This window comes from Artemia franciscana, chromosome 3 (assembly GCF_032884065.1).
Source record: "Artemia franciscana chromosome 3, ASM3288406v1, whole genome shotgun sequence".
Taxonomy (NCBI): domain Eukaryota; kingdom Metazoa; phylum Arthropoda; class Branchiopoda; order Anostraca; family Artemiidae; genus Artemia; species Artemia franciscana.
In genome coordinates, this window is record NC_088865.1 from 46,482,905 (window position 1) to 46,499,397 (window position 16,493).

The 16,493-nt window shown below is 36.4% G+C and overlaps 1 protein-coding gene across 3 annotated transcripts in view; it reads left to right on the top strand.

The window, feature by feature from the left end:
• Positions 1-16,493, top strand: part of LOC136025329 (sodium-independent sulfate anion transporter-like) — a 91,508-nt gene that overhangs the window by 43,258 nt on the left and 31,757 nt on the right. For all 3 annotated transcript variants that reach the window (XM_065701242.1, XM_065701243.1, XM_065701244.1), the window contains 3 exons: positions 4,602-4,932; positions 5,847-6,008; positions 16,105-16,245. In XM_065701242.1, the coding sequence (XP_065557314.1) occupies positions 4,602-4,932; positions 5,847-6,008; positions 16,105-16,245 (634 nt within the window). The remainder of the gene's footprint in view (positions 1-4,601; positions 4,933-5,846; positions 6,009-16,104; positions 16,246-16,493) is intronic.

Here is a 16,493-nt window from a genome sequence, read left to right on the forward strand (position 1 = left end):
GAAAATTAAGAGCTAGTCGAAATAATACAAACTGCTCGTTCCTCATACAATCACAAATCAACAACATATTGCTACGGATAAACGTAACTACCCCGACTCTACATGTATCAATGGTGAAATTTATTCAAAATTGGCTTTGAATTTTGAAAAAAGTGTTAGTGCCGTTGGATCACAGACAAATTTTCCATATAAATTTTAAATGCTCCAACATTCATTTCTTATACGTAAAGCAAATGGGGTTCCACTCTAAAATTTATCCTTTGATAAATCCTCCAAGATACTAAATGAATTGAAAATGTAATCCCTAGATCAAGATTCAAAATTATTTGAAAATGGTATAAACCAAAGAAACGTTTGCAAAACTCAAGGTATCATTTTATTGGACTTTTGCAGCAAACAAGATATGATTATTTCCGAACGGGCATAGTTTGTTTAAAGTGCATCTTTTCGAGTATTGTCTTGATCTCGGTAAATCAATTTGAAATCTATTATGAAATTCCCCTTGACAGTAGTGTTCTATTAGACCTGCCACCACGAACACAAATCAAATAATCAATGTTTTCAACTTGGATCCCTATATTTCCAAATACAAATCCTATTGCATACCCTAGGATTTGCTCAGGCATATTAATAATGTTAACAATGTCCTTATTATTGTTAACAGTAGCCAATCAACTGTAAAGACATGATATTGACTATGCATCTTCGACACAGCGAAGAATATTGAATTTTTTGATCCTTTTGGCCTGCCATATACATTCTACACTGCTCGAATTGAAAACTTTCCTGAGCAAAATAGAAAATCTATTATTCAAATCGAAAATGAGTACAAGATTTTTCAACCAAAAGCTGAGGTATTCAAGCACTATTATATTTTATTTTTCGATGCCACGGACATACATACAGCGAATTTCTAAGCATATATGATGACAGTCGCCGATTGAACGATTTTCTAGTCGAAAGTACTTTTTCCTATCTATATAATATAAATTTCAGTGTCCTAGGAGTGAAACTCATTAAAAATGTTTGTGAATTTGTTTATCAATAAGGCTTGTATGCACAAAACTCTGTGTCTTTTACATTTCCTCTTCCGAGCATAGGTAGCAATCGTTAATGGTAAGTAGTGGCGGCTCGTCAGGATTCAACTTGTATTCATTAAGGCATGTAAAGTCAGGGTCACATTTTCTATAATATAATGTGACTTCATTTTCATTATATCTCTTCGTAAAGTCAATAATACTATTTGGATTAATATTGTAAAATTCACGTGTTTCAATTTGCTTATTTGAAGCAATGCAACATACGATATTCTCATATGAAGAATTACTTTCTGTAACAGCCTAATTAAAATCAGTATGTTTTTAATCATAGTAGCCGGTATTTTTACAGTGATTTTGTAAAAACCAGACTATCTCGTTATTCCAGCAATTTAAGTGTGAACCAGGTTCTTCCTTCAAAACACTTTAAAATCATGACGATACCAGTCTCTTAAAAATAAACTGAAATCACGTTTAGGGTTTTTTGCAATCATGCCAGGGTAAAATTTTTCCATTGATCACATTTACCATAGTGACAATTGGAGCTTAGGAAACCTCTAGTGTGGGAATCAAAAATATCAGAACGACAATAATTACAGTCTTTGATTTGCACTGTGTAGCCTCTATGGAATTTACATGAATTGTATAATCTAAATTTTTCATTGTAGTCATTAACAATGTTACAATTCTGTACTATTGTATAGAATTGTGCAATGATGACCAGCTGCTCAATGTATACAAACATAATGGGCACGTGTAAAACATTTTTCAATGATGAATGTCTCACTGCTAAGAATGCTTCTCCGCGCGACTAGTGGTCTCTAAAAAATCATATAACGTAACAATCAAGGAAATCCGTATTTGGTCGGATATCTTTATTTTCCCCTACACCGCTTTAAAGATAACATCTATGTTTTCTCATAGGTTTTTTAAACACTCAAAGACGATGTAACGTTATAATCAAGGAAATCTTGATTTGACTGGTCCCTGAAGGTTTTATCCTGGCCCTCGTAGGTTTTTTAAGAAAAAAACTCTCTGTTAGGTAACAAGCAAAGCTTGTTATATTAGAACCAAGAAAATCCTACCTTTGCCGGGATTTTTGGTTTTTTCTTACACCCTTAGGTTTTTAATCATAAAACTCAAAGAAAACAGGATTTGGTGGGACCCCCTGCAGGTTTATTAAAGAACATCCAAAAAAATCCTGATTTGATGGGGTCTCGTAGGTTTTTAAAACACGTTCTATTAAATAACAGCTACACCCTATGACGGAACAATCAAAGAAATCATGGTTTAGTGGGTTTTGAAGGTTCGTTAAACACTCAAAGAAACTATTAGGTAACAACCAAACCCTATTTCATAGCAACCAAAGAAATCCTGTTTTGGCGGGGCCCCGTCGGTTTTTTTAACAATTCTTTTAGGCAATTGACACATGAATCGCTTAGAAAACCCTCCCTAATACGTAATGAGCACCTGCATCTCGAAGAAAAGGTTCCCTAATACGTAACTTGCTCCTGTGTCTTGAACTTTCGAAAAAAAGTACCGGGATCGGGATTCAAAGGGGGGACTGTATCGCAGAATCCAAAGAGGCCTCACCTCTCATATTCCAGTAAGACATACTGATGCATAATTATTAAGCTTACCAAAATACTAGCTAATGATGCTTTTTCTATCTCTACTCTGTTTGATGTTTTGTCTCTTCCAACTAGGTCTATAGCTACTTCAATACCATCTTGTCTTGTAAATGAAATCCGTAATCTTGTCATTTCTTGCTGTTGGGCCATATTAACTGACACATGATTGAGATATTTTACAGTCTTACAAATCTTAATATGCTCTCCAACAAAGGTAACTGCGTTACTTGGAGTTTCAGGCCTCCGGCAAAGAACAAGCATAGCCACCCACTTTGGTAAACCTGCGTAAAACTATGAAATGTTACTTTTTGTCATCATCTAGTCTGCCCCTATTTTACCTAGCTACAAACAAATAGATCAGCAAATTTTCTTCTATGTTCACGAAAATTTACTTTTGTATTAAAAGCAACCATCCTGTTTTAAGTTTTTCCGATTCACTTGTTTCTACAAAACTTATTTTAACAGCTTTTATTAACCTGTCTATACAATCAATTTAATTTTCATTATTTTTAACCGACTCAAAATAGTACAACATGCTTCCTTTTAGCTTAGCCCACAGACATTGCTTTTGTATCTTAGAATTTTATGGTTCGACCAATTCACTAAAAAAATTTACTCCTTCTATAGTTTTATTCATGTCTTTTGTTCCGGCACATTTAGGTATATTATTTTTTATCTCAAGCAAAACTGTAAGAGATCCTATGTTTTTCTCTTGTTCTCCCAGAAAATTCATATTGAAAGATATAAATGGTCAATTTGTTCCTTGTTGTGACTCACTACCGCCAGACACTGGCTCTTTCGCATATTTTGTACCCACGGTCTATTTAAGGCTGATACTTTAGACTCCACCTTAGCTCTGTGATCTCTTTCACAGAAGCTACCGACTTGAACGAATCCATATCAAATCGGCAGTACGCTTACCGGTCATGGTATGTCGACACTATATTGACCATCCATATTCATTGCACTTGCTGATTTCAAAGACCTGTGCTAACGATGGGTAAACTGAAATTTTTACCATTTACCTAGGGTTATGTTGGGTCCTGAACAAAATAAATCTAGGGTACCTCTTTTACTCATATATTGCACGATAAGAATATGACTCTGATAGGAGTCACTGAAAAACACTAAAATAAACAACACCTAAAAACGACGCAAACTTGTTTGTCCAAAAGTACCGTGCAACAGGAAACTTCAAGAGGCATAAATTTTCTATTTTTTAACCTTAAATAGTATTTTTCCTAACTGTAATTCTTTGCTCTTTCGTCAGTTTCTTATCAAAGATTTTGTGCAATTCTTGGAAGTTGAAGCTCCTCAGAATGTCGTGGACATTTAGTTTTTTTTTTCGTTTTATTTTATCTGATGTAAAAAATTCTATTTCTTTGAATTCCAAAGTTAGAATTATTAACATTTCTTATGAAATTATTGAATTCAGTTCTTCCTTCTTATTATAGTGTTTGTAGGAAGCACTTTCGTGGAGGACTATATCTGTTTACTATTGATTTCATAAATATTGTTAATCAGTACAAGAAGAAAATTGTCAGAAAAGTATAAAAAAAGCTGAATGACTTGCATATACTTCTGTGGGAAAAGTGTTCCTTTATTTTCATTTGTTTAAGCCCACGACATATTTTTGCGAGTATAATAAAAAAATTCATAACTTTTCGATAAACAAAACAGTCCCATACTTTAAAGCCCAATTTAATTCGAAATTTTCTGTTAAAAATTTTATGAAAAGATAAAGAAGAAAAATTTGAATTCCACATAAACAGTTCTACTTTTTGAAGTTCTAAGCATCAGAAAAACTAAATTTTTTTTGAGTTACAAGATTACTACGAGTAACGTTTTTTATTTTTCTGTCTCTTACATTGTTTAAAATTTTTGGTAAGTTTATTGTTCGTTTTTTAATAACTATATTTACTTTTTATTTTAGTATATCGGAACAATTAAGTTAACCAAAGAAGGCATCTTATACACCATTTTAAATAAATCCATGTGGTTCATAGGAGTGGCTCGCAATGCAATCATTGTACTGGTGTGCGCAGGTATTGCCGCAGGAATAGGAGACCCAGACAAATTCAGACTAGTTGGAAATATTACAGCTGGACTTCCTCCCTTTTCACCTCCCCCGTTTCAGATTCTAAACGAGACAACTGGCGAAGTAATACTGGGATTCGGTGGACTGTTACAAGAGACAAGCTTCAGCATTATAATTATTCCAATTATAGCAATTCTGGAGGCAGTTGCCATATCAAAAGCGTTCGGTTAGTTTTTTTTATTTCCTGTTATTCTATTATTTATTTTATTTATTTTTAATCCCGATGTTTTATTAAAAGAGAGTGATTGGGTTATTCTCAATATTTTGGTCGTTTTACTTTTATCGTGAGATTCAGGGAGCTATTCATCAAGTATATCTGCCGTTATAGTCAAATACCACCTCTATAGGTGGGGTGTGAAACCAGTCTTTCCACTGAGATTTCCTATTGAGAATTTGTTTCTTTTGTTCGGAGATGGATTATGAATTCGATAGACCATCTAAAAAATTGATAGAACTTAAAACATTTCTAGAGGACAAATAAGAATTTTTATGGAGAAAGTGGTTCATAAGATGAGACAATGCAAAAGACCATGTGTTTAACCTGCAGAACAAGTTGTAGGAACAGTCATACCCAATTGTAACAGTAGCGTAATTTAAGGGTTTGTTCTAAGTACAATAGCTTTAGAAAAATAGGCATATTAGTCCACCTTTCATATTTTAACCAATATCACCTTAGCTCTGATTTGTATTAGATTTCCCGTGTTTGCTTCGGATTCTTTCATTAGGATTCATTGTTCATATAAGTTTCCTGCTTAATAGTTTCTCGTTTTCCCTCTCTCTCTCTCTCTCTCTCTCTCTCTCTCTCTCTTTCTATCCTGATCTATTCCGATTTCTCTCTCTCTCTCTCTCTCTCTCTCTCTCTCTCTCTCTCTCTCTCTCTCTCTCTCTCTCTCTCTCTCTCTCTCTCTCTCTCTCTCTCTCTCTCTCTCTCTCTCTCTCTCTCTCTCTCTCTCTCTCTCTCTCTCTCTCTCTCTCTCTCTCTCTCTTTCTTTCCAAATCTGAATTAATATAAATAAAAATTAGGAAGAGACACCTGAATATCTTATTATTTTCACTCTTATTGACGCTTTTCTTTTTTAGCAAAAGGAAAAAAATTAGATGTCTCACAGGAAATGATTGCTGTTGGGGTCAGTAATATACTAGGATCTTTCGTATCTTCCTATCCCGTCACTGGATCTTTCTCTAGGACTGCTGTTAATGCAAACAGTGGTGTCAAGACTCCTATCAGTTGTGCTATTACAGGTAAAATAGATTCAAATGTTTTTACATATACTATCTTTATAACTGATCAATAATTGTGTATGTATGTATTTTTTCCTCGAAAAGGGATTCACATTATTTCGAGAAAAATTTGGCATCCAGGTATATTCTGGCATAAAAAAAAAACTATTTAGATACATGGAGAAGTTTATCTTAAATTACTTAAAGAGCAAAAAACTAGAAATCGGAAAAATATTTCCACATGTTTTGTTAAGGGATTACAGCAATTCAAAAACCTTAGAAAAGAAAACCGAATGTTTGATGAGCTATATCATTCTCCCCCCCCCCCCTCGCCACAAAATTGAATGACCTGAACATGCCAAAAGCCTTTCTGTGCAGGCTGTAACGCCCGACATGAGTCGGATCGTTTTTAATGCTTTGTATTCTGGTGAAAAACTTTTTCAACTGTACATCGTCGATACCGATATTCATGTAGAGCTTGATCGTATTGACTGGATTAAATTTAACCAAAAAGCTATTCTGGCAGAAAACTACGTAGGTGTTACACGACTTCTCAATGACTTTGCGTTAAAACAGAATGTGTTTGTTGGCGAAAGAGTAATACTACCGTTACCATTCGTCAGGTCAACACGCTACTTTGCTGAACATTTTGAAGCCGCCTTGGCTATTGTTCGTCGCCTTGGACCCCCATAATTCTTTGTAATTGTGACATAAAATCCTGATTGTCCTTAATTTAAAGAAGCAGCAAGTATTAAATTTGACGATAATTCTATTATAGAACAGTACACTTAATATCCTCCTCATCTCATTACTCGAATTACAAAACTGAAATTTAACCATATAATCAATAATATTGATAAGAAACACATATTGCGAAATTTGGCAGCTTATTTTTATATGATTGAATTTTAATAGCCTGGACTACCACATAGAGCATTTGCTATTGATCATGAGCTTTCAGGATCGAATCCATAATCCAGTTCAAACTGATGATCTTATTTCGGGGGAACTCCCAAATTCTAATGATTCATTATCAAGAGAATTAGTCTTAAAGTGGATGATTCATAATCCATGTGGAAGATTAAATCCACATGCGAGTTGCTTGATTAACAAAAATAGAAAATTTCAGTGCTGCTTCGGTTTTTCAAAGCCATACGATTCAGTCATATCTCTAGCCGATATACAAAAAAAATCAAAGTATCTGCGTCGTTATGATCCCAAATTTAGACGAAATGAATAGAGAAAATTTTTCACATGACGGTGCCGTTTATCGAAAAGATTCCAATAATCACCAAATTACTCGTAATAATAATCATGACACCACATATAATCGTGCTTTTCAAAAGAATTTGAAAACTTTCAAAGAAATTTTTTTTTAATTTTCAAAGAATTTGGGCTTTCAAAAGAAAGCCCAAATTGTTTGTTAGATTAAAAACCCAAAGATATTATAAATAAATGCAGAGCAGAAGTTGAGCATTCCTTTTCTTTGGGAAAATTCGGAATTAAAGAGTGACTTCTTTCTTCACTGAAAAAAGTCTAAAGAGAAGTTGAACTCCTTTATATATTAGAATCCTTATCAAAAGTTCCTTTGCTAGACATGATGACAATTCAAATACTGAAAAAAAAGTGCAACTTTTTTCTCTTCTAAGGAAAAATTTAAAACACAATTTGAGCTTTTTCCCTGTTTGGACAAAAATCAGAGCAGAAATGTATCTTTTTTCTCTTCTTTAGAAAATTCCGAATAGAAGTTGATTTTGTTTTTTCTCTTCTTCGGGAAATTCAAAACTGTAGTATGACAGGTTTTCTTCTAAGGATAAACTCAGAATAGAAGTTTGAGTATTTCTCTTCTTTGGAAAATTCAGAACAAAATTGAACTTTTTGGTACATTACAATCCATAGAGAAAGAGAGAGAGAGATAGAGAGAGAGAGATAGAGAGAGAGAGAGAGAGAGAGAGGCTTATTTAAACAATAATCATAGCTCATATGGCTAATTTGATGTTCAAATACAAAATAGGTTATTATGCACTGTTTTATAATGACTTAAAAAGATGGACGAAAGAGTTCTGCTCGCGGTTTGTTCGAGCACGCATAAGTTTTAGCTTTTGTCTTTTACGGCTGACTGTAGGCGCTTCTGGGGGTACCTCAGGATAAAATCACCCAAACGGAGTTCCAAACTTTGGAGTTCAATCGTTGCTAAGGCATCGTGGGAGGGAAGTTTCTCTATTACTCAGGATGACCCTGGTTGCCCGTTTTTGGGCTGGCTCCAGTTCGTGCGTTAGATAGGTGGTTCTCAGACAGACAGGCTTATTCAATTATGGGGCGTATGTATCACAGTTATGCCCAAAGAAGACTGTGGCAACCCGAAGTAACTTTTTTTGAAAGGGTTGACAGAGATGCGTTAGCTTTACTGGTTACACTATTAATATAGGTATTAAAGGTACAATCATGTGAGAAAAAGATACTTAGTATTGCACCTCACTCATAAAAGAGAAAAGAACTTCAGGGGGGACGAAGTCTCTCTTTAGCGGGTTCAGTCTAAGCAGTTTTGACTTAACAGAGTTAATAGTCAATTTCATATCAGAGCACTGTGAACTTAGTAGATCAAAAGTGATTTCGATGAATTGCTTGGTGGGGACATTGCCATGAGGTCGACAAAACAGCCTTGCTTTTCAAGCCACTTCAGGATCCAATCGCACATTCTGATTAGGTATATAGACGTACCACATTTTGGGAGTCCGTCATATTGGTATTTGTTGATAGTCTCACTTACTTGCTCTAGTAGCCACTGCAAGATGGACGATTTTGTCACTTTTGCTAGGCATTGCGATAGGGATATTGGTCTTAAATCATCATGGGACTTGTGAGGGCTCAATTTGGGAATTTTGCGGATGTGGGCCTTTTTCCACGGTCTAGGGAAGGTACTGGATGCAAAGCACTGGCTTACAAGAACCGAGAAAGCAGGACTAGGAACAAAGCAAATTCACGTATGAGCTTTGTAAGAATTTAGCCTGGAAAAGGAGAGATGTTTGTCTTTACTTTCCTGATTTCACTATACAGCTCAAAATCACTGAGTGCTATTGTGCCTTCGTTGGGGCAAACATCAAGAAGCGGGGCTTTTTCCTGGGGAGTAATGGCTAGAAAAGTGGTACAAATGGAGGTGAGAAATACATTAATGTCACTAGACCCAGTATTCGCATATTATCGTCAGATATCTTGACACTGGTTTTCGAACCACTTCCACTCATCCTTTGACAGGGCGGTGCCACTTTGCAGGTTCAGTGTTGAGCAGGGGGTCAACTTTTTCACGGCAATACTTGTGTTTGATTTCCCTTCCCGCTCAAATAAAGGTGGCTGTGTTCACGAATCAGGGCCTTAATAGCGGGCGTAATATAAGGGTCGTTTTATTCACTTTTAACCACAGTGTTTGACAGAAATATGTTGAGGTAATTGGAGTACAATTTTTCACTAAAAGTGCACATCCTTCCTCAAGAGAAACGCCTGTTGAAACGCTCTGGGAGGTCATATTCGGCAATCCAGCGGCCATATTCGTGATCCATGAAAGCTTGAGTTTTCTCACATAACACTTGGCTTTCAGAAATAGGGTGTAGTGATCAGACAAGCCAACTGGTCCAAGCAATGTCGGGGTGGTATAGGTCCTCAGTGTTTTAAGGATCAGATCGAGGGTAATGCCAGACGAGTGAGCGGGAATGTTCACAATCTGATTAAGAGAAAGGCTGAAGGTTAGCCAAGCTTTCTCTTTCTGGTTAAAATCGCAAGCAATTATAAAAGCAGGACTGTTATATCAGCTTCTAAGTGTATCAACCGTTGTTTTGAGGTAGAAAACTAGGTCACACCTATTTGTGCGCTTTCAGGGTAATATACACAAACTGTTATAACGCATGAAAAACGACGAGACAAGCCTGCGATTTTGCATAATACCTATATAACCCCATTACCTGGATTTGTGAGTTCAGGTAGGAGTTTAAACGAAATGTCTTTCCTTATATAGATTCCTAAATCACCGCCGAGCCTTTCGTCACCTCGGCTATTTTGAGTATTTAGAAATGGGTTGTATCCAACAATCCGTCCTGTACCCTCATCGAGGTTCCAAATTGTCGTCGCAGTAGCAACAGCTATATTGCTGCTACGGAGCAGGACTTTGAAGTCTTCCATCTTGTTAAAAAGGCATCGACTGTTAGCCAAAATAAAATTAGCCATGATAAATCTATGGGATACTATCAGCTTGAGAACAGCCGTGCTGTCTTGGATGGGGTACCAGGGGACTTCGTCAAATCTTTTTAGACTCGGTATTTTAGGTGTTCTGGATGTCTTTATTTTCACCAGGTGTCAATCAAACACTTGTTTCGGTGACGGACAATTATCACAGTTTGTCACTAGTACCGATATAGCACACCCTGTACCCCTCCTCTTTTAAGTTTTCCCTGCCAAGCGTCCACGTCTCCTTCGTGTCGGTTTGTTTCTACTGGTGGGCAATGTACCATCTGTGACATCTTGGAGTAAGTGAATTGCGCCTAGCGTAGTCCAGATAGATGGCACTAGACGGTGGAAAGGAAACGCAACTTTATTAAATAATAATAAAGTTCTCCTGACGTCAGGGTTCTGCTCATATTCATTGTGTTCTTTCATAGACAAAATGCTCAACAGAAATGTCAATGTGACAGGGCTGTCATCAGAACAGTGCCAAAAATTTCCAGAAACAACTATCTGAAGACATAAAAACAAGACCTGATGGTGACTTTTACCACTGTGAAATGTCTATAGCAGTTGTGTAATACATAGCATACTGAGTTGCTTAATGTTCAACGAACTTCAACCGAAGTTCAACATATGTTAAGATTTATATCATGTTGCAATAATAATCATGGTGACTAGGACGGTGATTTTCGATTGTGAAGTGGAAGCTGGTTGAATGTGTTGAACTTTTTGCAGTGGCATATAGCGAAAGATAAGGACTCAATCATTTAAATTTCTGCAAATTTTTCTGGAAAAGATGCAATTTAGCATGCGATCGAGAAGTGCAAAAAGGCCTTTCAAGTCAATATTTATAAAAAGCAAAGAGTTTTGCACCTTGCCATATCTTTCCTATCAGATATTTACAAATTAATTACTGGTTTAGTGCAGCGTGATGAGCCTCCATCACTTTTTATCATTAAAGACCCCTCAGATGTGCCATGGTTTCCATATTATGTTTCTACGATTGTGGCTTCACGCTTAAACAAGTGTGTCAGTATACTAAATTTTTTGATGGAAGACAAGGAAACCTGATCATAGGTTCCAGTCTCAACTGTCTGGCCATCAGTGTCACCACGTCAGCCACCCACCGTTCCTGTAGAGCTCACAAAGATTCCTGCAAAAACCGGACTGAAAAAGCGGACTGGTTGTTCATTTAATCGATGAAAAGTTGGTCACCGCAGCAGTTTCAGCCATCCCCCCGCATTCAAATTCGTGTCAGAGTTACTAAAACTGAAGATTCCAGTATTATAAAGATGGATCCCGATTATGATGTTTCCCAGATTCCACGGCCTGATAGCAGTGTTATAAGTGCGAAAAGATCTGGAAGTTCTAGAATAGTGCCGCTGAACTTTAAAACTAAAGAAGATCTTGATATCGCGATCAAGTTTAGCATCAAGATTGAGTATTGCCTTTTCTGAATGACTCTGCCAACTGAAAATCCTGAGCAGTGCCTATAGTGCCAAGGATTTGGGCATTTTGTAAGGGACTGTAAGAACCCTGTTAAATGTAATAAATTTGGAGAGGATCACACTAACAAGCACCAAGCATGTTCATTTCAGACTGTTAAGCGTTCTAATTGTTGAGGGAGTCATCGTAGCAACAGCTTGGTATGTCCGGAGCTTAAAAAGCACCTCCCCGTTCAAAGAGCCTCGGGAAGATTGAATTCATCTTCCTGTGTTTAATCTTTAAGTGATGATGATCTCTAATTTGTCCATGTCGTTATTTTATCAAATGTTAATAGTGCTCGTGACAAACTTCTAACTCTCGAAAGGCTCTTTAGTAGTTACGAAATTGTTTGCATCTTTGAACACCTTCTAAGTGCTTATAATGTCTCACAGCTAGAGCTCCCGCGCGACCACAAGTTCTTTCTTCGGCCCGGTAAACTGATATCTAGTCGTCCTTCTGGTGGCCTAGTAATTGCAGTGACTAAGAAGTTTTCTCGCTCCTTTTCTGAATCTTACGATATATACATTTCAGTTGATTTTGGTTCTTTTGTCTTAATGTGTGTGAATATGCCAACAAACTACCGAAGCGAGTCCTCTTATCGTAAGTTTTCCACCGCTTGTGATCCGCTTTCAGCTTTCAAAATCAATTCATAGGGTTCGGTCAGTGCAATATTTATTTCCGGTGATTTGAACACGGATCTAAAAAATGAGAGTGCGACGATAACTCAAATGTCACTTTTTTTGCTTCCCATTGACATTTTTCTGCTATCAGGATCAAAGCCGTTTTCTTATGTGCGCAACTCGGGTTTCACTTCCGATTTGGATTCTGTTCTAACAGACACCCAATAGATGCAGGGTACCGAGGTTGACGTTTCAAGCGACATTCTAACAAGCGATCACTTAGTTCGCGGTTTTGAATTATCTTTTCTCTGCCTCTTCATGTGTAAAAGCCTAAGTGATTTTTTGAAACCTTGCTGGCATTGTTTTGATCTCTCTCTACATCAGAGAACATTAGATTCTAGGTTGTCGAAAATCTGGAGTCCATTTCAACTTTTATGTACGTCCATAAATGAGAACACTCGCAATTTGGATTCGTTCTTGGCGGAATTAGTTCATTTAATAAAGGTTGCTGCTTCAGTCTTTCTTCCTTTAACCAAAGTTCGAGTTTGGACATGTAAAAAAGAGTGGAGTGAAGACAGTGAACTTCAGAGTGCTAAGAATCGAAATAAGTTCTGGTTCCGTCTTTGGTCCAACTGCGGTTAACCAAGGTCAGGTGGTTTATTTCAATTAGTCAAATATACAAAGCATGTATATTGATATAATGTACGGCAACGGAAATGGTGTCAAATCTGCAATCTTTTGCAGGATATCAAAAATAACCCCCAGATATATTGGCTTCACGTTTCAAAATTTAGCTCGACATCTCCATCTGAGGGCAATTCGATTGACTTAGGCTCTTGGGAAAGTGATTTTTCCTCTTTATTTTCTGACAATCCCCATCCTCTTGGCACGACATTTAGATTTATAATTTTGGGTCATTTTGCAAAGCTAGACCATGCTAAAAACTATATCATTATCATGCCAGAACATATTCAGGCAATTATTCTTCTCTTCAACCAGATAACGGATCGGGTTCAGATGGCCTGCAAACCACACATCTGATGTACAGGACAGCAAAATTGCTTGAACAACTTGCTGTTTTATTTCAGGCTTCTATCGTCCAGAAGCATATTCCTGGTGCGCTATGCTAAAGTCTAGCAACTTGCATGTTTAGTAAAACAAAGACCCGAAGTCCTGTGACGCATTTACACCGATTAATGTATGTTCGACGATTCTTGAGAAGCTTATCTATAATGAAATTAGCCCGAAATGTGATCAGAGCGACATCCATTTTGATTTTCACGAAGGTTTCGGCGTGAAGAACGCCCATGCAACTCTTCTAGCGTTTCTTGAAAGGCAAAAAAGGTCAGAAAGTAACCTCTACGTTTGTGCCATTGATATTTCAAAAGCTTTTGACCCCATTCTTCACTCCCAAGCAATTCTGTATATCTTTAGAAGTGGAGTTAATCCATTTGCTTGCACCTGCTTGTAACAGTGGTACGAGAACTCCTCTATTCGGATATGTTGGCAAGGTACTGTTAGTAATTGTATTCGTGTGCGCCATGATGTTAAGCAAGGTTCTGTTCTTAGCCCGGCAATACTTAATAACTCTATTAGAGAAGTTACTCGACAGATTCCACCATACTTAATGGAGCCATAAATTGACGCAAGTCACTTATCTTGTGTCAATGACATTCTTCTCTTGGCTGACAATCTTGGAGGTCAACGACATTGTTTTCTTGGCTGACAATCTTGGAGCACTCCATAACAATGTTGATGTTGTTTGGTCCGTATTGAAAGAAATCAGTCTTTTAGTTGCTACTTCCGAAACAAAGTTTCTTGTCTTTGGACCGTAGATCACTTTCACTGATACAATCCAAGTTTTTCAAGCCACAATCTCATCTTCCAGTTCATTTAAGTATTAAGGTCTTCCATTTGGAACGTCAATTAGATCCAATAGGCAGCTCATAATTGCTTCTTTGAAATAGAAACAAAGAAATACTTATGGTCTCTCGGCAGGGTAAAGGGTCAGTTTGATAAGAGAGCCCTTGGTTGGCTATATAATGCGTTTTTTGCACCACGTCTGTTAGGAAATTTTTCTCTCCATATGGCAAAAAGCAAATCTGATCGCTGTTCTTTAGGTTCTGTAAGTATTCTCTTAGTATTTCAATTTGGACTCGCAATAGTTACATGCTGCGACTGTACGGTGTTTTGAGATTTGTCAAAAAATGGACAAACTGTCACCTAGATTTGCTGAGTGCTGTTACAGAACTATTGATTTTCTACTGACTTGCTTTCTATCAAGTGCCTAGTGTCGCTAGCTGTGAAAAATTATGATGTTTAACCCGTGCAATAGAGCATAAAGAAGACAATGGATAAAGGGTAGATTCAGTTATATTTATTTAATGTACAGAAGAGAACGGGAGTGAGTTTAAATAGCCGTATATTTACCTGCCAGACTATAGTCCTTGCAGTGCTGGGGACAGGCAGCTCAAGTACCCGCACATTCCACAGGACTTCATTAGAATTATGTACTTTCATAAGGAGAACCCATTCGTAGCTGATTGGAGGATATTCTATTTTTAATAAAAAATATTTTAAAGTGGTTGAAGTTTTCAAGAATTATGTGCCTTCCTTTTTTTTGTGCCCTTTTAGTTTTTCTTTTCATTTTTGTATGCTCATCTTTTAGTATTCATTTATATTAGTAGCCTACCTGTTGTATGTTTTTTTTGCTATGATTGTTCATTCAATTTCTGTGAGTTTTGGGTTTCATTTATTTTTTAACAGTGATTTCTGTTTGTTTTGTGTTTGAGTTATTGTAGGTTTCTATTTTTTCGGATCTTAAGTTTAATATGGCCTATACTTTTCTTAAAAAACTTCTTTTTCGGAAAGTTTGTTTTTTAATTAATGCTTCCTAATAACCAGAACTAAATGTAACCAATATGCGAAGCTCATAACTTGCAGCCATTCCCTGGGGACTCTGGGGGATTAGCTCTACCTGAAATGAAAGAGTTATCAGGTTTTTTGAGTATGCTGAAAAAAATGGCTATCTGAAAATTTTTATCGGGTGACTTTGGGAATCAAATGAGCATTAGAAGGGACATAGTTTCCCTCCAATATTTTGGCTACTTAAAAAGGGCACTAGAACTATTAATTTCCATTTGAATGAGCCCTTTTGCGATATTCTAGGAATAGTTGGTCTATACTATCATTCATGGGATCAAAAAACAAACAAAAAAAACAAATAAACGCGTATCTGAGATCTTTCTTCTAGCAAAAAATAAAAATTCTATATTTTTGTAGATAGGAGCTTGAAACCTCTAAAGTTGGATGCTCAGATACACTGAATCCGATAATGTGATTTTCATTAATGTTTTCCGACTTTTAGGGGGTGTTTCCTCCTTTTTTCGAAAACAAGGTAAATTTTATACGACTTGTATCTTTTGATAAGTAAAACTAACCTTGATGAAATTGATATATTTGAAATTAGCAGAAAAATCCGCAGAAAAATTTTGATGTATCTGTTGATTTCAAAATTTCGTTTTTAAATTTTGGTTACTATCCAGCCGGGTCGCTCCTTACTTACAGGTCGTTACCTCGAACTGTTAGATAAAACTGGTGCCTGATTTTACATCAGCTTTACCAATGCCCAAAATAACAATTTTTATATAATCAACTTCGGTATTACAAATGAACTGAGAGCTATCTATATTCAGTGTGAAATGGGGTAGGCATTATTAGGGATCTATTTTATTTTCAACATTGTGAAGGATTCAATTATTTAATTTTGGTCATTCCAACATTCTACGGAATTCTAGGTACACTCGTCGTACTTGCTGTTGCGTTCTTGACTCCGTACTTTTATTACATTACAAAATCAAGTTTGGCAGCAGTCATCATTGCGGCCGTTATATCAATGATTGAATACCATGTTGTGCTACCCATGTGGAGAACAAATAGTGAGTACTTTTATCTGTTTTATTCTGTGTTTTTGTTCTTTAATATAGTGGGTCTCAATAATAAAAATATTAATGATGAGTCGTAATTAATTGGATCGTCATTTGGACGTCTTCATAATAGTTCCTTGAAAATGCTACACATACTATCAATATCAAGTGTCTATTAAGCCCACCGACTAAATTTCCATTAAAATGCCATTAAATCTCAGATTAACTGAAACTTGTAATTCTAATTCCAGGTGCTGTTA